This window comes from Anolis carolinensis, chromosome 1, assembly GCF_035594765.1.
Source record: "Anolis carolinensis isolate JA03-04 chromosome 1, rAnoCar3.1.pri, whole genome shotgun sequence".
Classification (NCBI taxonomy): domain Eukaryota; kingdom Metazoa; phylum Chordata; class Lepidosauria; order Squamata; family Dactyloidae; genus Anolis; species Anolis carolinensis.
In genome coordinates, this window is record NC_085841.1 from 22,008,757 (window position 1) to 22,029,267 (window position 20,511).

The following is a 20,511-nucleotide window of genomic DNA, read 5'->3' on the forward strand; positions in this document are numbered from 1 at the left end:
TACCACTGGTGTATCTGTGTTAGGTTGCTGTCTTCAATGCGATATCTACCTGTTGTTGTGGGGTGTAATTGAATTGGCATACAAGGAGAAATCAAGTTATGTGTTCTTGTTATATAAGCATGAACCATACTGAAATACAAAGATCTGACTTGTGCTTAGTAAGTGTACACAAAATTCTACTTCCTTAGAAGGTTAAATCCAGACAATATGTTTATAGTTCCCTCCTGCCTTGAAAAGAGAATAGAACTAGTCTGAGAAATGCTGGAAAAACTAAATTACAGTATTGGAGGGTCTTTTCTTTCTGAGTTACAGTTTGTCCTTTTTTTGAAAATAACTCTTGACTGATGGTTATTAGTCCATCTCAGTGCTTTGTGTAGAAGCCAGGAAATGTGCTGATCTGCCTATGCAGTTGCTGGGCTTGGTCTAGTTAACTTAACATGGACCTCAGCTGACTTTACCTGCAAAAGTTGTCGACGTCTCTAAAAACTGTAAAAGCTGCTTCACCTTGGCCTACAATATCATTTCTATTGAGCCATCAGCAGAATGTCACAGAAAGATGTACTTCTCTGAAGATATCTTTGGAGAACTCTCTTTATTCATAATGATTCCATATTATTAATAGTCCCATTGAAGGCAATGAAGTCCCTGTCTTTGTATATCTGTCACCAGTTTCCCTGTCACCTAGTCTTACTGTATTAGTCTGATTTTGGGAAGGACTGTATCTCAGTGACACAGCATATTCTTTGTACACAAAATGGACCAGGGCCAGTCCCTTTTATTTTCTGGTGGAAATAAAAGGGGCTTTTCTGCAAAATATTAGGGAACCACAGCCAGTCATAGTCGGCTATACTAAGCTGGGTGGCCTTTGACCTGACATGGAAACAATAAAGCAACTTCCACTACTTCTTGAACACACTTAGCACTGTGATATTATTTGTGTTAGTCCAATATAATCATATAATCAGGCATGCCAAATAATAGATTGGAGGAAGAAGGATTTTTCTGAGGCACCTTTTTTAAATCAGGAAGTTCTTCTAAACCTGTGAGCAAATGTGTTGGAGTCCTGTGCCTTTGCTAAGAGCCGCAGAGAATAGAGAAGGGACAAAAAATAAGCTGCTAATAACTGGGCATAGTTCCAGTGGGAAGTGCTTGCAAGCCAGGAATTTGTTCCCAGGATAATGCAACTGAGCAAAGTGCTGAACTTTGTAGTTTGGCTTTCTATGTCTGGCCAAGTCTCTAAACTTGCTTTAGGAGGTGAAAGTCAGGTTATTGGGGGAAAGGCTAGGTAAAATTATTTGTGGTGTCAACAAAGTGGATAGAAGATGACACATTATCTTTATCTCTTAACACTAAAACCCCAATCTGTCCAATTAAGCAGCATGGTGGAAGACTTGGAACAGGCAAAAGATGTGCTTTCATCTGGCACACAGTTGAGGTACCAAATTTCCTTCCAGGTGTCATCATGCTATTTGGATGGATGGCTTTAAAAACAGATGTGGCAAATTAAGTATACAGCTATCCGCAAAAATAGAGGCTAGATGACCACCTTTCAGGAGTGTTTTGGTTGTTTATTGGTCCATGGCAAAGGGTTGGATTGGCCTGGCCCTGGTGGTCTCTACCAACTCTGTGATTCTACTGAACATGGTAAGAAACAGTATGCAAGCCCATACAAAATGCTGGAGTACATAGGATTTTATTCTTGTCCAGCATTACTCTTGCATTAAATAGCTCTGTAAGAAGTTAATTATTTCTTTAATGTTATCATTTGATAAATAATCAATTTGTATTAAGCTCTTCTAAGATTTCTTGTTCATACACGTTTTGTAGCTTACCTTGTATCTCTCAGTTAAATACACTTAAGTCTGTGGATCAGTGTAGGTGAGTGAACTCCTAAGTCCCAGAAATAAGTCTACTGGTTTATATACTGTAAACATTGAATACAGTACAGCCCATATTATTACTGTCCAATTATGTAACAAAATATAATGTCCTGTTTTGCTGCCATATTCTGAGTCATCCCAGGGATGTTAAGATCCAATCTTGTTAACCAAATTGTTTGACTTAGTGGTCAAATGATCTCAAACACCTTTTTCTGGTGTCTTAAAATCTCCCTTCTGAATTGCAGTAGTTGCAAATTACACTTCTAGTAAAAGCCATTTCCAGAGGAGTTGCAGATAAAGTAACAAATAATGCTGTTGCAGATAAAGTAAAAAAAATGTAATTGATCTGTTGCAAATAAAATAACAAAAAAATCTGTGGCACTTCTAAGATTAACCAATCTTTTATAACATGAGCATTCGTGGAAAAAGCCAATTTCTTCAGATGCAGGGAGTATATTCTCCAGGTCACAAAATATATACCTTAAATGCAGTTCAGAGTAAACACGTTGTTCAGAGTAAATTCAAATGGAAACAATATAGACAATGAAAAATTATATTAATACTGGCCATTTCACAGAACAGTTGATAGCAACACAACCATTCTGGCTCTCAACATCAGTAAATACATATATTGTTATCATCTGTTTTCTAGTCCAAATTTCTGATGATGATTTGAAGAACAGAGAGGGGGAGTTATATTTTGTCAAAAGTTTACCTCTTTCACCAGAAATGTGAACTGGAATAATAGAGTCTTACCATGTTAAATGTATCAACTAATTCAACTATAGATCCAAGATATTTTATCTGCAGTTTTGTGAATGGCCATGGTTAAAGAGTCTTTAAAAATTGCCACAGTTCTGTGATTTCATTGCAAAGGTCAAGCACAGTCATCTTTTGGAAACAGGTTGGTTTATTGTTTTATATCCAGAGGGAGGTCATTTTATTGATAAATTTCAGCATTTCACCAGAAGTAGTTTCCAAAGTGTTTGACATACTAGTTTGTTTCAAGGGGGGGGGGGGGGAGAAGAAATCATGTGGTATGTTAAAAACTGTATTCTATAATGTAAATTATAGAATACGCAATACGACTTCCTGTATTGACAGAGATACATGATACAAAGATGCCTGAAAGTGTGAATAATAGCAAACCATGTGTTTTGGCTATACTTTGGCCAGAAACATACCATACGATTGCACTGCAGGGCCTAGAAAGACCTACAAACACTATTTTGAGGTAGGGGCGGGGGGTATGTTTTAGAACATGGGTAAATGAAGCTGCATGTTGAATCCACTGATAAGGGGGCCATACTCTATCAGTATAGAAGGTAACATGATTGTAAAGTAGTTTAAGGTTAAGATGGATTATAGCCTCCCCCCCCCCCCCCCCCGCCACTTTCATTCTTGCCAGGCATCCAAGCAAAGAAGGATACACAAGGCACAGCTTTTTTGTGTATTGGTGCTTGGTTAATCTGAAGGCTTTTCTCTCTCTTCCATGTTTCTTTTCCAGAGCAAACACCGAGAAAACACCCCCTATGCAGAGTATGGTGGCTGGTACAAAGCTTGCAAAGTCAGCAGGTATGCTGTGGCCAGGTTTTCTCATTCTCTTATTTCGAATCTTCCTTTTGAACCCTAATTTCATTTACTTCTGGGACAAGAAAGAAATGTGAGGTTGGGTACAAAAAATAACTAGTATGAGTAATGAAACAAGAATTTGGCCAATAACTCGGGGTCATCCTAAGACAATAGTCACAATCTTCAAGCTACCAGAGTCACGGGTGGCTACTTAATTTCAGCTTGTTGGTAGGGATGGCCAAAGTTAACTCAGGCAACAGAGTTTAGGGAGAACAGCTGGGAAAAAAAGAATCAGAAAGATGTAGTCCAGTCTTCTTCCTCCTCCTCTTCTTCCTCCTTTTTTTTTTTTTTTTTTTTTTTTTTTTTTTTTTTTTTTTTGCAGCAGCAGCAGCAACAGGCACCTGATTCAAGGATCACTGTATGACAAGCGAGTGCTATTAGCTAAACATGTTTTTGTGTAATAGAAAGTGGGAGTTGTATACAAAAGTGGCACCATGTTCAAAGTATCACATTTTTAAGCAAGAACCATATGTCTCAATTCTGTACGTTTTTCTTGCATCTCTCAGCCCCACAGTGAATACCACCCTGCGGAATTTGGGTGCACTATACAGGCGTCAGGGCAAACTGGAGGCTGCTGAAACCTTGGAAGAGTGTGCATTGCGGTCCAGGAGACAGGTAGGCCAAGTGAATCCAGGAGCAATGGAGTGGGAAACTTGTGACACTTCAGATGACCAGATAATTGTACAGTGGGAATTATTATTTAGGCTAAGCCTCTGTTCATGCAAGAAATCTACAGCTAAAGTGATCTCGTTTCTCATTAAACACTTCAAGCAAAGGAGAGACCATCATCTCCAAATATAAACTACTATTAGTCCAACCCAGGGTGATCAGTGGTTAGGATGATGGGAATAGTGGTACAGAAACATCAAAGGGGTCTTAGGCTCCTCCATCAGATATCATAAACATTTTGGGGGAGAAGGGAGAGAATACTATGCAGCATAGGCATCTAGAAATATCAGATATAAGAACTTTGAGGTGTTTTTATTTTATTTTTTTTGCAGCAGCAGCAGCTTGATTTTATTGTTTTCTCTTCCTAATGCTGTCTTCCTGTGTTCCCAAAAGTTGAGCTGGGCTCAGTGTATTCCACACTTGGATTATTCATCTGCAAGTTTTTGAAACCAAGGGTAGAATTCAGTATTCTGAGGAACCTGATTCATTGTTGGCTTGCTTTAAAAAGATAATAACCTTTAAGATTATGAAATTATCTGGGCTATGTCTGGTCAAATCTGTGGAGCATGGATGAGAATTGTTTGGCTCTCAAAATGGTGAACTGAAATTCCCAATGGCCCTAGCCAACTGGAGTCTAGAGCCGTGGTTCTCAACCCTGGGTTTCCAAATGTTTTTGGCCTACAATTCCCAGAAATCCCAGCCAGTTTACCAGCTGTTAGGATTTCTAGGAGTTGACGACCAAAAACATCTGGGGAACCCAGGTTGAGAACCACTGGTCTAGAGGATTACACAGTTCTTGCTCTCTACTTCAAGTGAAAAGAAATAATGCATCCCCATGAAGTAGACCAGACTGTGTCAAATAAGAATATATGTGTACAATTGTTTGATTTATATTTGATGTGCTTAATTAGAACATGTCACATTGTGGCTTGGTTTGCATCATCAGATTGTAATATAAGAAGCCAAGTTTGGTATGTGTTTTGTGTACCTGCTTACTTTCCTTATTCTCTATTCTTCCACTTCCTTTGCATGAGAAAAAACGGAACTTACTGGTAACAATAAACTAGGAAACAATGGTTAATAGCTTCCTGGATGTGTCATGCCTGGAAGCTGTCGTACCTTATTGGGTTGGTTTTATTTTATATTTTAACAGATTGTATACCATCCCAAGACTATTTAGTAGGCAATTGGAAAATGCAATAAATAAGATAACTAAATACAATAATTATTTCTGCAAAGATTCTGCATAGACATGCACAAATCTTGTGTATATCGACCCCAATTAAGCCTAGATTTGATCATCCAAACATACCATATGTAATTTGTATAACTCTCTTTGGATTAGTTGGATGGTCCAGATCCAAGATATTCATTTTTGTATGGTAATCACAAAGACATAGACCGTGCCATACATATCTAGGAAATGTGGTGGGACTCTGTGCTTCCCTGGTCGAGATCAAGCCCTTCTAAACCCACATCCCTGTTTTTTCTCTATGTTGTTCCCTTGCAGGGTATTGACCCCATTAACCAAACCAAGGTGGTAGAGATTCTGAAAGAAGGTGATGGCTCTGAGAGGAGGAGAAGCCGGGATAGCCTGGGGGGCAGTGTCAAATACGAAAGTGCCACAGATGGTAGCGAGGAAGTGAGTATGGGCGTGGAATGGAACGGGGTAAGTACAACTCCACCATCAAGAGCCGCCTAGTCCGTCTAAGAGAGGCAAAGGGCAGCAGCTCCTTGAGTTTTGTGTGCAGACGCTGCCCCCTGCCATCTCAGGGGAGCTGATGGCCTGTCGTGGCATGCCCACCTTCACTCATCCTCTGCATGCTCCCTGCCCACTCCTCCTATTGCCAGTTAGCCAGACTTGAGCAAGCAGCTCTTTCCATCAAGTTTTTCTTCACTTGCTCTGAACTGCTGAGTCTTTTTCGTTTGTTTGTTTGTTTAAGAAAGAACAAAAACAACTAATCTTAGGCACCTTTGGTCTTCTCTGCTAATATCCCACAGTGTTGCTCTCTACCTGTTTACTGCAAGAGATGTGTTTGGAATGGGTCTGAGAAAGAATGTTGTCTCCCTTTCCAGGAGATTTCCAGGAGACTTTGCTTTCTGCGGAAGAGCCCACTGTGATTTGCCTGTGTGATAGGTGTTGTGTGCCTTCAAGTCATTTCCAGTTTATGGCGACCCTAAGGCAGCATTATTGCAGTTTTCTCAGGCTGAGGGTGTATGGGTTTCCATGGCTGTGCACAGTTCAACACTCAAGCACTACACCATGCTAGCTGTCTTCTGTAATAGGCATGCTGGCATTCTTAGGAAAATGGCACGTTGTGGGTGTTGGTGTGTGTGTGTGTGTATCAGTGACTGAAGTGTGTGTCTAGAGGCAGTGGAGTGACACTGAAAAGCCCTGAATTTGTTAAAGAAGCAAAGAGGCTGCATACTCACATGCTCTCTCCTGCATTTTTGGGTAGAAAAGTGTATATTCAAGTAGGCAAAGACATGTTCTGCTCTTCTCCCTGTTTCTGGACCATTAACTGGTCCTTTTTTAATGTGATAATCATTTTGTCCCGATGCAACAATATATTACTCTGGGGCATGATTGGGGGCGTTGGGATGGGTGGAGCATGGTAGCATCTTATTGGTCAGAAACATTCTCAAGAAATTTCAGACCTTGAAAAATAAACCCTCCAGTGCCAACAGGACTACATGCAAGTAATACGTAAATTGTCCTAGATGAAATCAGATTGTATTGGAAGTCTTCTCCTGTTTGTTAATTCAGATTGTTTTTACCTCTGAGTATTACTTCTATTCTTCTTAGCTCATAGAGTCAGCATCTGGCTCAGGTTTTGGACACAGTGCACGTAACTCTTAAGTTAGGAAAGAAAGCACTATCAGGATGTGAAACATTGCCTTTAAACATCCTTGTTTCTCTCAGGATTCTTTATAAGCCGTAGCTAGAAACAGGGAATCTGATCTAGACTTGGGATGTTGAAATACAAACCACCTTTTTTCTATACTTTGTCACATTAACATGCACTCACTCCATTGCTCACTAATGCTTCACACTCTCTGCTCTGTCATTTGCTTGCCTGCATGTGCCTGTCCATTTCCCATTTATCACAAGCAAAGTGCCATGACAGCCAATCAGCACCAAAGGAGTCTTGCAATCTTGATTGTGGATTGTACCTAACAGGCAGCAAGTAAAGAAATCTGCAAAGGAACATGGGTTTCCCTGGAAGACTGGGAAATAAAAGCAGAGTGTGGAAACATTAGGTTTGGGTACTTACCCATGCTGGCTAAGAATTCTGGGAGTCCAAAAGATTAACTTTTTCATGTTCTGAATATGTATACAACTCTCCCAGATTGCTGAGTTCTACTCCTGCTTCTTAAAAGAATGATGATTCCTTCTTGGAATAAAGTCAGGCATAATAATAGCAATCTCAATAGGCCTTCCACCTATTCTATAATTCCAGGTTTCCAACTTGCATTTTAGGTGCACATTGTAGTTAGTTAAACAACCAGATGTAAGACTCTCTACTCTTCTCAAGTGTCAGACATAGTGATTAATTTAAAAATACTCAAATGCATACACATATTTAGATCTTTGTTCATTAATAATAATATTTTGGGGGGAAATAGTGGCAAAACTACTCTGGGAAAAATGAGAAGAGGTAAACAACTAATATGCTGACTACTAGGCAATACATGCCCCCTGCAACTGTAAAATCTATGGGAGCAGTTTCTCAGAATTTTACCTAGGACATACACAGAAAGAGATATTTTATATCTGACATGGTATCGACACTTCCAATCCATTCCTTCTGCTTTTATAAAACACAATCTTTCTCTATATCCTAAAGGTGGTGTCAGTTGCAAACCTCATTGTGGTGGGTTTGTTCTGAGCTCTCCCCTTCCCAAAGAACAGCCTGTCCCCATATTTTAGAGCCCAGACTAAACCATGGGCTTTTGCCCTATCAAAGGGCCTTTTATTTCAGGAACCAGTTTCTTCTTCCATCAGCTTCCATTCAATGAGTTTGCTCTACAGACATTTCTTAATTATTCCTGACCTTTATTTTGCTGCAGAAATTGCACTTTTATGATAGGAACCCTTCCTTTTTTGAATGTTTTCTGAACGGTCAAAGTAGAGCTTGGAAAACATATCTTTTTGGAATATAATTCCTAGAATCCCCAACTGTTATGGCCAGGGTTGATGGAAATTGTACTTCAGTAACATCAGGAGTCCACACGTTATCCATCCGAGCGGTAGCTCATATGTACCAATTTTCTGTGTTAACTGCAATTTTATAACACTCAACAGTCACCTCAGGTGAGAAGGGCGGGGTATAAATGCTATAAATAAATAAATAAAACAGCCAAAATTCTCTGGTAGTTTTCCAAATCTTGAATACATAAAATATAACAACATTATGAACCTTTTAAACAAATGGCAAGTTTTAAACACCCCCAAGAGAAGAACATGAAAGTAGAACCAGTAGTGATGTAAGAACCTAAAAAGCAGCAAGAAAGTTTTTAAAAATTGAATTTAAAAATTCAGTGAACAAACACACATACACACAAAGGCTCTTGCTGAACTCTTTCCAAAGCTGTTGTGACCTGCTGATTTAAGGTGGAAGAATAGTTCCTCACCCTTGTAGTAAATTACTTGGACACTATATTATTAAGATGTAGGCATAACTGATACAGACACCTCTGCTCACTTTCTTGAACATGTAATCCTCCCACATGGATCAAAAACTTAGTGAGTAGTTCATCAGATACTTTTCTCTGTGAGGATTAGACGTTGAATTAAACACTGAAAGCATTATTTACAGTACTGCTGGGTAGAAAAGGGATTATTAAAATGTAATTCCTGCCCCATCTTCCATTTTCTAGCCCACATGGATGTGTAGTGCGATTATAATTCCCCTTTATGAGTAGCTCAGGATTGCAGCATGTCTAATGGGATCCCTCTCAGCCACATTTCCTTCATGCTGAACTGTACAAGATAATTTTCTTTACAAGTAAATGAGAATGGTAGTGAGCCTCCTGTGCCTTTACTCTTTGCTTCATACACATAATGTTGACTGCAGCATTCCTAAACACACTTACTTGGGATTAAGTATCCTTGAACTCTTTCGGATTTGCTGATCAGTATACCTATATAAAATTCACTAAAAGACCTGTAAAATGAAACACTATTGAGTTTTTTTTATGAGCCCTTTCTAATTTCACCTCTACAAGCAAGTGAAGTGATGCAATATGGCCTTTTGGCATCAGGTATGATGGAACATGTGGTCCTCCAAATGTATTTATTTGAACAGTAACAGTTATGATTTCTCATAATTGGCTGTTCTGGCTAGTGCTTATTGGATTTGCAGCCCAACTGCATCCAAAAGTAATACATTCCCTGCCTTACTCCATATATGCTTACTACACACAGTTGCTTCTATTGAACCAGAATGCAGTTTATCAAATAGCAATATTGACTGAAGGCTTAGCAAGATGAGATGGTGAATATCTTTGATCAGATCTCCTATCTCTTATTAGATGCTGAAATTTCCACTAACCAGGAAATTGCAACTTGGGGAAAGATTGATTTTAACAGGAAAAGGCTAATCCCCCCTTTACATCATACTGACTTTAGTCAGCATTAACAGCAGTTAGGGGAAATAACAATTGGCATTTCCCTAGTGAGAACTAGGCATATAGGTCATTCATCCCATGCGGCTTATGTTTCCAAATACAGTCAGATCTCCACATTTATGAGTTTAATTTTTGTGGGTTTGAATCTGTAAATGGGTTCTGAAAAGGAATTAGGGAGTAGTTTAAAATAGTTTAAGAGATTTTGAGTTTGTATACATGCTATTTCTTTTATTTTTTTCTGAGCCCCTCCCTACTCCTTTCCATATTGAACTGGCAGTAGCTTAACAACAGAGAGGCCCATATTTTATCTAAGACTTCCTGTTGGTCCAGTTTGTGGTGTGTCTGCCCACTCCCAAAGCATGACTAAGTGACTCTGATTCCCATGTTAACCAAAGAAGTCCAACCCCTGTCAAGGAATGGCTCTGTGACTTTTCATCATTTTGCAGTTTGTATATTCCTCATGCCTGTACCGATGCCTGTATCTCCCCTCACTTCTCCTCAAGATTATTGTGCATCCTCACTATGGGCTTGTAAATTGTGTCTTTCTCCTCTCTGTGCACTAGGCTTAAATGCCTCCTGAGACTTCCTTTCCCTCCCTCCCCTTCACCACAGTCCCTGCGATGCTTGTGCCGCCCCTTCCAACTTTTCCCTCCAAGCCGTTCCCTCCTCCTTCCACTGATCCTGCGCTCCTCCTCAGCAAGGACTCCCCCAGTCTTCCATCACGAAGGAGCAGAGCAGCACCTGCGGAAGGACTGTCTGACTGGCTGCACCAGGCTCAGCTACTGCGTCATCCGGCAAGAGCAGGAAGAAGCTCTACAGGGCTGCCTTTCCTGGTCCCACCCCACTCTTCCTTCAGGCAGGACTTCAACAGGATTCCTCATGGCTTCCTCCTCCATACTCTTTCTTTTATCTCAATGGGGAGACCTGACTGAAACATTTCTGCAGTTTGAAAAATGGGTTTCCTCTCCATTCTGCGCTCTGCTCATCTTGGATACTGCACATTCACAATTGTCCATCACTCTTTCCCTTGTCTTCTGATGTGCCTGGATTTTGTCGCCTCCCTTTGAGCTGTGTCCCCACCTTGTCCTCTTCCTCCCCTTTCCTTGGCTGCCAGGACAGAGGGTCCAGAGTTAGCGGTAGATTGGGATATTTGACTTTCCATACTCTGATCTAACACTGCAGGGGTGGATAGATAGGGGTTGGCTGAGTTGTGCTCTTATTTTACCTTCCATCTAATTCAATCAGGCATTTTATGGCTTTTCCTGCTGCTATTCAAAATTTCTAGTTGCCAACTTATGCAGCGGTTTAGCTTGCAGTGGTGGAAATATCTATTCCCATTTTCCTCCTACATGGGATCCTGTTTGCTTGAGGCTAAAAAGACAGGACACATAATGTCAAGAAAAGAAAACTCAAAGGATGTGCCAGGGATAAATATAAGCCTGCTCTTTAACCATCTCTCTAGGAACTTATTTTCATCAAAACAGAGGCATTCAGAGGTGGGTTGAGGCTATGCTAGAGGGATTTATTCATACCTTATGCAGCACTAGACTCTGTGGTGAGTCTTTGGTATGAGCTAACTCTGCTTCTTGCTCTTCACAATGTCTGCATTTTACAAGAAAAGGCCTCTGTCTACCTATGAATGTTTCCTCACATGGTCCCTTTGTTGCAAGAAGTGAAGTTTTTTTCTAACAAAGATGGCTTACCTCTGCTTCACAGCCATTTCTATCATGGGCTGGTAGAGGGAGAGGGCGATTGCATATTTACATCTCTTAATTTATTATGACAAATGTACATTTTTACTCATGCTGTTATTTAATACTGGGGATTGTTGAGTTCCCCGCCAAATGCCACAAAATAGACACACAGGAAGTGGGTGTGCTTGATTGGCAATGTAGCAACAATAGCTGCTGCTTATTTAGAAGCATGGCAAGCTACTGGAAGAGGATTGCAACTGTAAGTCCTCTAAGCAAAGGATGGAACCTAAGGCTCATGTTTGAAAGAGAGCAAGGACAATGATGGGGTTGTAATAGAAGGCTCCAGTTTTAAAGTTAAAGTGATTGAACTTCTAGAAGATTTTCAAGGAGGGAGAAAGAAGTTTGGCTTGGAATATGCAAGTCTGTAGTAGAAGTGAGGTAGATGTGTTATGAGATGTGCAGTGCAATCTTTATGTTTTCTTCAAAGTCAGTTCCATTGCATTCAGTGGGGCTTTCTGCCAGATATATAAAACTGAAGTTGTAGTGGGAGCCTTGTTGATCAATGCATGAGGACTTGGCTTTACAGTGAGCTGAAGCAGGGATTTATAGGCAGGGAAGGGGACAAATAGTTGACTCCTCAGGAACTGGGGTGCAGCGTGTGCATGAAAAAATGCTCTTTCAAGAAGTATGAATTTGAAGTTAGAAAATAAATAGGACACATAGAATTAAGACTTGTCAGGAGAGAGGGAGAATATTAATGTACTGTTTAAAAGAGAGTTCTTACATTGCTTGTGTAGCAGAGTAGGGAAAAACGGTTTGAGAAGCCTAGGGGTATTTTGGGAAAACCTACCAGCATATAGAGTAAAGCATCTGCAAAAAGTCAGCATAACCAGACGTTGAGGGATTCTGGGAGGTGCAGTTTAACATCATGAAAAAGAGGAGGATAAATTTAGTCCCTTTCAATTTTTTGACGTACAGGTGCCATAATATTGTGTTCTCTGTCTCTCCTCAAGGTTTGAGGTGGGGTACCACACAGATGAAATACATTGATAAAAACATATGTAAGTCCACCTCATGTGGCCAGTGGTAAATGATTGTGACAGTTATAGTCCAAAAGATCTGGAGAATGAAAAGATTACCTTCTCTTGATGTAGAAAATCATGGACCACGTAAGGGAAAACAAATGTTGGATTTTGGAGACTGAGCAACACTCCATTCATCATTTGCACTGGTATTAGATATATATAGCTCTTATGTCTGTAACCTGGTGCTTTGATCATACTTCCAGGGATGCAGGATTGAGGCAAAAATTCCCTTCAGCCCTCATACCAAGCATAGTTTGTGTGCTTGGTTTCAGTTTTTTCAGTGTGGTACAGTGTTCTTGTGGGTTTAGTGAGTTTATAAAGGAAAAGAAGAAGAAAAAAAGATTAGATATGTTGGTAAACTAGAATTAGCACTCATTATTAGGTAGGATGTGCCCACCCGATTGCTCTTGGTGCCTGAAACTAAAGACTGGTGAAAACCTGAACTGAGTAACTAGAGTATTCTATTGTCACCATTTGCTGTCCTGGAGCTGTTGTCTGTAGAGAGCAGGGTGCTAGGTTTGGATAATCCGGAGGCAAGGTTTTAAGACTGGGCAGTTTGAAGGCCCCAGGTCTCAGTGCCAGCTTTTTGGAAGCCCACTTTAGGCTTTAGTGCAGTTTTTTGTTTGCGTTGGCTGCCTGCTTCAACAAAAGGGGCTACTTATGCATGCTTTCAAACAAAACAGCTGTTCCAAGAAAGGGAGAAATGCAACACATCCAAAAATGATCCAAAATAGTTCTTCCTGAGAACCGTCTGTACTGCATTTACCCACTGCTGAGGTTTTGCCCTCAACAAGAAAGCTGGTATCTGACCAAGGATGCCATGAAGCAGCCTCTAATGATTGACTGTCAAGGGGCCCTGGGCTTTCCCCTTCAAGCTCTCTCAGCTCTTTTCCAAGTTCTGCATTTTGTCTCACATTTGGGCTGCCTGTGAGCCTTTTCATAGCACTGGTTGTGGGATGGGGGTTGGAAGTGTGTTCTGCACTCTGCCTTTGACACATATTTGGTGCTTTCCTTTATGTTGTGAACTAATTACCTCCAATTAAAAGGCAGAGCAACTCAAACCTTTGTTTCTTTGTGCCTCTTTTCCCCACGCCATCCACATTTTTAAAATAAAAAGTCTTCAATTTTCTTCCAAGGTAGACCTTTCTGTCTCCACACATTACAGGTATTATAATTTTCCTCTCCGCACCCATTTCTGGTTTCTTCAAGAAGAAAAGCAGGAGACATGCTTTCTGTGTGAATATGACTGAACTGCCTCTGTATGGCTATGATGCAGAAAAAGAAAGTGTGTGTGTGTGTGTGTGTGAAAGAGAAAGAGATAAGCCTGACTGGGAAGGAATAACTGTTTCTTATGAAGAAGTCATGCACAAAATAATTCAGTTAAAAGTGGACAACAGGTTACGGGAAGGGGAGAAATTTAAGAAATCTTGCTGTTAGAAAGTTTGCTTGCTTCCAGTGCATCTCAGGTTTTAAAAAAAGTAACCTCGTTATTCAGTTTTTCACTTTCAAGGGGATCCTGTATCCCTTACCCCAAAGAATATGGAGGGCTGACTGTACAGTATAGAACAAATCTTGTGTGTGCAGTACAAAGTTGCTATCATTTACCCACTTTGAACTCAGTAGGACTTCTGACACATCAGATTGTTTTGTAAAGAATCTTTATTGATTATTGTATCTACTGCATTGGTATCTAGTTATACAGAGATCTTTTAAGATAGCTTTGTAACTACAATTAAGTAGTTCTTTATTTTAAAAAAACTAGTGTATTTCCATGTTTTTGATGGCACAAATGATATATATATATATAGTACGGTAATTTTTCCAATCCATTTGAAGATACCATATCTGCTCAAAAGTCAGCCCACTGCAGCCTTAGTTCAGCGGAGTTTTAATCAGTTGGAGGCAACTGTAATCTGCAATTTCAGCTATCTCAAATGCCAGAGAAAGCTGTAATGAAAAGATGTGCTCCTAATCCGAATAGTTGAAGCTTCATATATTTAAAACAAACAGATGGAGCTATTCTGAGCAAAACATCTGACCCCTCTCATGGTGTCCAACTGAAGTGCTTCTGTTCTGTGTAGTCATTAGGCTGATGATTGACAATATTCAATGTATCCTGGGTGAGGAACATGTTGTCCTCCAGATGTTGTTGTACACTTCCTCCCATTGCCCTTCACTGTTGACTGCACTGGCTACAGCTGAGGGAATCTGCATTCCAACGGCAGCTAGAAGGACATACACTGCCAAGCTTTTGTTTATTAAGTGGTACTCATTACAGCCACTGTTACACCGTGTACCTGCCATTAAGACTAGTTAACATGTTGCTATATAAATCTCAAGAAGCAATCTGATATAGGTCGAGCATCCATTATCTGGAATTCTGAAATCTGAAAGACTCCAAAATCTGAAATTGTCCACTTGGACGGCTGAAATAATGACACCTTTGCTTTCCGATGGCTCAGTGTACACAAACTTTGTTTCATGCACAAAATTACTAAAAATATTATGTACAAATGAGTATAAGATATATATGAAACATAAATGAATTTGATGTTTAGACTTGGGTCCAATTTTCTAATATTCCTGATTATCTTACATGTGCACATGGTCCCAAACATTTCAGATAAGGGATACTCAACCTATCATATCTTGAACCTGTTTGTGTGAGCTCAGATCAAACATACCTTGAATATTTATGTTTTTGTAATTGTTCCAAGAACAGAAATATCTTATTCCAGGCTTTTTTTAGCCAAGAATGGCAGTTTCCCTTTATTTTATTTTTATTTTGAACCATTCTAAGGCTAGCTAAATTTATACAGGACAGCAGTTCTATTTATTTTAATTTCTGTTGCTGTTTTTCCCTGGTACGGGACCCAATTTCTATCTCAGATAGTGACCCCATGAATTTCACACAAAGAATACTCAGAGGTGGTTTAACCATTTGTTTCCTATAGAACCTACGGCAGTACCTGGAATTCATTGGCAGTCTCCCAATTAAGTACTAAGCAGGGTTGGCTACACTTAGCTTCTAAGATGATGAGTTCTAAAAGATGAGTTCTGATGCCTTTACCAAATGGGATGATTATGCATTGATCCATATTCAGAAACACTATTATTGTCTCTGTCCTCAGGTGAAAGAGACTGATTTCAGTCCAAATAACTAAGATGAAACTAAGCATTTGGTAAACCATATATAAACTGATGACATATCATGATGCAGCCAAAATAAAAATCCATTGTGTGAAGTGGCAGCAGAATCATGTTTTTCTGTGCTAGAGATTTAAATAAAATAATTGTCCCACCTCATGCTTCCTATGGTCCTGAAAGCAGCGCCCTTATGTCTCTTCTAAAGGCTTGAGAAAGCATGCCTGGGAACACATTCCACTATTGATGACAATATTTGAGTAACGTCAGTGAGGGTGCCATTGTCCAAGACTGTGGAACTGTTCCACCAAATTAATCTAAACTGAAAGCAAAGACATAATTGCTCTATTCAAGGGAAAGCTCTGACCATGACTTACATTTTCAGGATATTTGCTTTGTATGTCTCTAGACCAGAGACCAATAATGCAGAGTTCGAAGTTCATATTTGTAAGCATGAACCATGGGCCAACCCAGAAACATTACCATGACCTAGTGTTGATGATCTTCAGACAATACATTACAGGAGGGATTCTAATTATACAACTATCCAGATGCAGCTCCTAACAACCAGTAGTGATGAATACTAGGAGTTACAGTCCAACATCTGGAGGACTGTAAAATAATCACCATGAAGCATCAGCAAAACAGCCAATGCTCAACATAAGAAGGAATTGACATCTGTAGTAGTGTGATTAATTTATCATCAGAACCTTTGGCCTAATTCTCCACAGCCAAAAAGAATGATTCTGTGTTAAATAAACGGCAGAAGATAATTTCTGTAATAGGCAGCAAATTGTATGGTTTTCTATATGATGTTGAACTGAACGTTCTGTAAGTCCTAACATAACCAGTGGTGACATAAAAAGACATTGCAGTTCAATAGGTGAAGAGATTCATTTGTCCATCAAAATCAAGTCACTACACACAGGCACACACAGAATCCTCACTCAGTTCACTCAGTACTGATGACAGCTAGAGCCCACCACTGGAAGATTGCTTACAAGAATTGAACCTTAGCCTCATGGGGCTGACAGGAATTGGACCTTGACCACATGGAAATGTTTTTTCACCTCCTACTAAATCACCAAGTTACAGAGAGTGTTTGAGTAACAGTTTCTGACCTATATATGTATGGAGTATGAGCCAAGGACATTTCACAACTGAGAAAGAAAGTGTGAATCATCTAATGTTTTGCTCCCTCATTGTGTGCATTGGACACAACAAATTATGTTAAGTGTATGAATCCAGAAATCCTGTCAAGCCAATAATCTCTTATAGAAAACTGTAAATGACAGATGACTTGTGTATGTATGCCCATGCATTTGATTAAGTAGACTTCGTCTACAAAGGTTTATGTCACCAACTTGGTTCTCTCAGTTTGTCTCTTAAGATACTACAAAATTGCTATATATACATATGTGTGCCTGTTCTCATGTATGCCTTCTTAGCTGCAGGAAGGGTATTTTTGATATTTTAATAGAATTCATATTGTGTTGTCAAAGGCTTTCATTCCTGGAATCACTAGGCTGCTGTGAGTTTTTCAGGTTGTATGGCCATGTTCCAGTAGCATTCTCTCCTGATGTTTCATTTGCATCTATGGCAAGCATCCTCAGAGGTTTGCTCAGAGGTCTGTTATAAATGAGGCAAGTGGAGATATATATACACTCCACTTGTTCATTTGTAACAGCCCTCTGGACAAACCTCTGAGGATGCTTGCCACAGATGCAGATGAAATGTCAGGAAATAATACTACTCAAATATGGCCATACGGTCCAAAAAACTCTCAGCAACCCAGTGATTCCGGCCATGAGGGCCTTCAAATATGAATTCTATTTAAATAGCTGAACCCATAATTCATATTAGCTTCAACAACCTTGCCAATGGGACAGTAGGAATAGTATTTTACCAGCATCTGAAGATTCATGGGATCCCTAGTCTTTTAGTGTATAAATTGGTAGCATGTGGCCTTCAAGTTGTTGAACTACAACTTTCATCATCCCTAACTAGAATAAGCAGTGGTGAGGGGGGTTTGCCATTGAGCATCTGAAGGGTTCCCAAGCTGCTTGCCTTTATTTAGTGAAAAAAGAGAGCTAAAATAATTTCAGGCTGTGTTTACTTCTTAAAGTTGGGTTCACCAAGGGCAAGAGACTCATTAAGCCTGGCCTGATAGTGACCCTGCACATACTTCTCTCAGGTATAAATAAATGTGTACTATTCATTCCTGCGGGATAACATCAAAGACTACACTTGGAAATGCTGTTTCAGTGAAGCAGATGTGATACGGAGAAGCTCAGGAAGTCTGAAGGGGTGCTTCCAGGAAAGATTTTTATTGCACATTCACTCTGCGGAGATGTGTCTAGATCTTATCCACCATTTATTACCCTGCCATTTGTTCTCATTAGTTCTATGAATCGTTTTTGATTGGTAGCTGTTGTCAGGAAACACCACTGGTAAAAGGAGCCCCTGGTTGTGCGGTGGGTTAAACCCTTGTGCTGACAGGACTGCTGGCCAACAGGTTGGTTTAAATCCAAGGAGAGCGAGTGAGCTCCCTCTGTCAGCTCCAGCTCCCCATATGGGGACATGAGAGAAGCCTCCCTCAAGAACTGTAACATCAGACATCTGGTCATTCCCTGGGCAATGTCCTTGCAGACAGCCAATTCTCTCACACCAGAAGCAACTTGCTGTTTGTTTATTTATTTATTTACAGCATTTATATTCCGCCCTTCTCACCCCGAAGGGGACTCAGGGCGGATCACATTACACATATAGGCAAACAGTCAATGCATTTTAACATAGAACAAAGACAAACAAACATAGGCCCCGAGGGGCCTCGAACTCATGACCTCCTGGTCAGAGTGATTCATTGCAGTTAATTGCAGCTGGCTTGCTCTCCCGCCTGCACCACAGCCCAGGCCTCAAATTGCTTTCTCAAATTGCTCCTGATACGAGGGGGGGAAAACCACTGGTAAAGTGAGTCATATCTACCCACCACATGCAAACACATTTTAAAGACTTTTAGGGAGTGAGGAAAATAAGTGTGAGAACCCGAGCCCCGATATTCGAAGGGAAATGTAGGAGTGTAGAAGAAGACCCTTCCAACCTGAACCAAGAGTTGTAGTTTGGAGGAGGAATTATCTCCTCTTCAGGGTTGTTAGCCATGACTGATTCAGAGTAACAAAGAAGCAAAGACAAGTTTAGAATGAAACCAGATCAGTTTATAGTGATGGACTGAAAATGGCAGTAGCCCAAGTTTCTGCAAGTGAAGAAGTGGGAGAATGGGCTTGAGGGAAAGATTACACTTTCTGCCCTTCCATAACATTACTTCAAATTTGATGTGGTGGTTTGAGTGTTGAGCTATGACCCAAAACCAGGGTTCAATTCGCTGCTCAGCTGCGGAAACCCACTGGGTGACCTTGGGTGAGTTGCACTCTTTCAGACCCAGAAATCCTTGTAATAGATTTGCCTTAGGGTTGGCATAAGTTGGAAATGACTTGAAAGCAAACAACAACAACACAGCAGCAACAATCAGTCTTTAAAAACAAAACTGGGTCTCTGTCACCCTGTCTCCTCCACTAAGAGAGACAGGGAGAATTAAACAGGAATTGGTAACTTCAGGTGTTTCCGTACTAGTCCATCAGCTCTAGCCAGCAAAATCAGTGGAGAGGTGATGAAGTTACTGTCCACTCTGGATTGAAACCTTAATGGAGATTTCTAAACCCTATAAGGAGTTGCAGTCCTTGCAAGGCTGCATACAAACTGGAAATAGAATCTAATGATGCAAGAGTTCAAATACAAAATGCCAATTATTGGAAGAAAAATACAAACACCTCTGAAATGAACAGTACAGAAGTAAATGCACAGGACAGCATCTAAGGAAACACTGCTTGGATTACAGGCAATTATTTAACAAACTGACCATGACACAGCTCTAGTGTTGTTACTACATTTGTTTAAATCAGAGTTTCTCAAACTGTGCTCCTCCACTTTTTTGGACTTCAGCTCCCACAATTCCTAACAGCTGGTAAGCTGACTGGGATTTCTGGGAGCTGAAGTTCAAAACAACTGGAGAAGCACAGTTTGAGAAACACTGGTTTAAATCATATCTTTCCCCCAGTTTGCTGCTGAAGGTGGCATACAAGAGTTAAAGCAAACATACGTTAATTAAAATTCACAGGAAGTCAAATCCCAATCAAGCTATCATTAACCTGAGAGTGTGGTGTAATGGTTTGTGCATTACACTTATAGAGACCAAGTTTCAGTCCTCTGCTCAGCCATAGAAACCCACTGGACGGCCTTAAGCAAATCACATACTTGCAGCCCCAGAGAACCCCATGATAGAGATGACAGAAACTGGAAACGACTTGGACGTAACACAACAACAAAATTAAAATCAGTTCAAAAAACAACAAATAAAACTAGAACATTATGCAAGGCCTGTTTACTTTGAAAATAGATTTTCAAAGGCATAACAGAATAGAAATCATGTTAATTGCTTCTAGCAAGATAATAAGGTGGCAATCTAGTCTCTAGGAAGGGAATTGCAAAGCCTGAGAACAGCGACTAAAAAGGTCTTCTCCTGTGTTCTCCACCAAATGTACTTGGGACAGAGGGCCTCTTCAAAATATCAAAACATGGACAGGTTCATATGGCAGAATATAGTTCTTCAAATAATATAAAGCATATAAAAGTAATCTGAAATAATGCAAAATAATGTAACATAAAAGATCTACCGTACGCTGGGTCAGACAATCCAATCCATTCCAACAGACAAGCAAA

General features: G+C 40.1%; 1 protein-coding gene across 8 annotated transcripts in view; it reads left to right on the forward strand.

The window, feature by feature from the left end:
* The window catches only part of klc4 (kinesin light chain 4), a 69,540-nt gene that overhangs the window by 40,026 nt on the left and 9,003 nt on the right, over positions 1-20,511 (forward strand). For 5 of the 8 annotated variants that reach the window (XM_062970956.1, XM_062970968.1, XM_062970983.1 and 2 more), the window contains exons 11-13: positions 3,388-3,455; positions 4,019-4,127; positions 5,692-5,850. In XM_062970956.1, the coding sequence (XP_062827026.1) occupies positions 3,388-3,455; positions 4,019-4,127; positions 5,692-5,850 (336 nt within the window). Of the gene's footprint in view, positions 1-3,387; positions 3,456-4,018; positions 4,128-5,691; positions 5,851-10,375; positions 13,653-20,511 lie in introns of those variants that run through there. The other 3 variants (XM_062970987.1, XM_062970992.1, XM_062970964.1) reach the window with 3 other exon arrangements.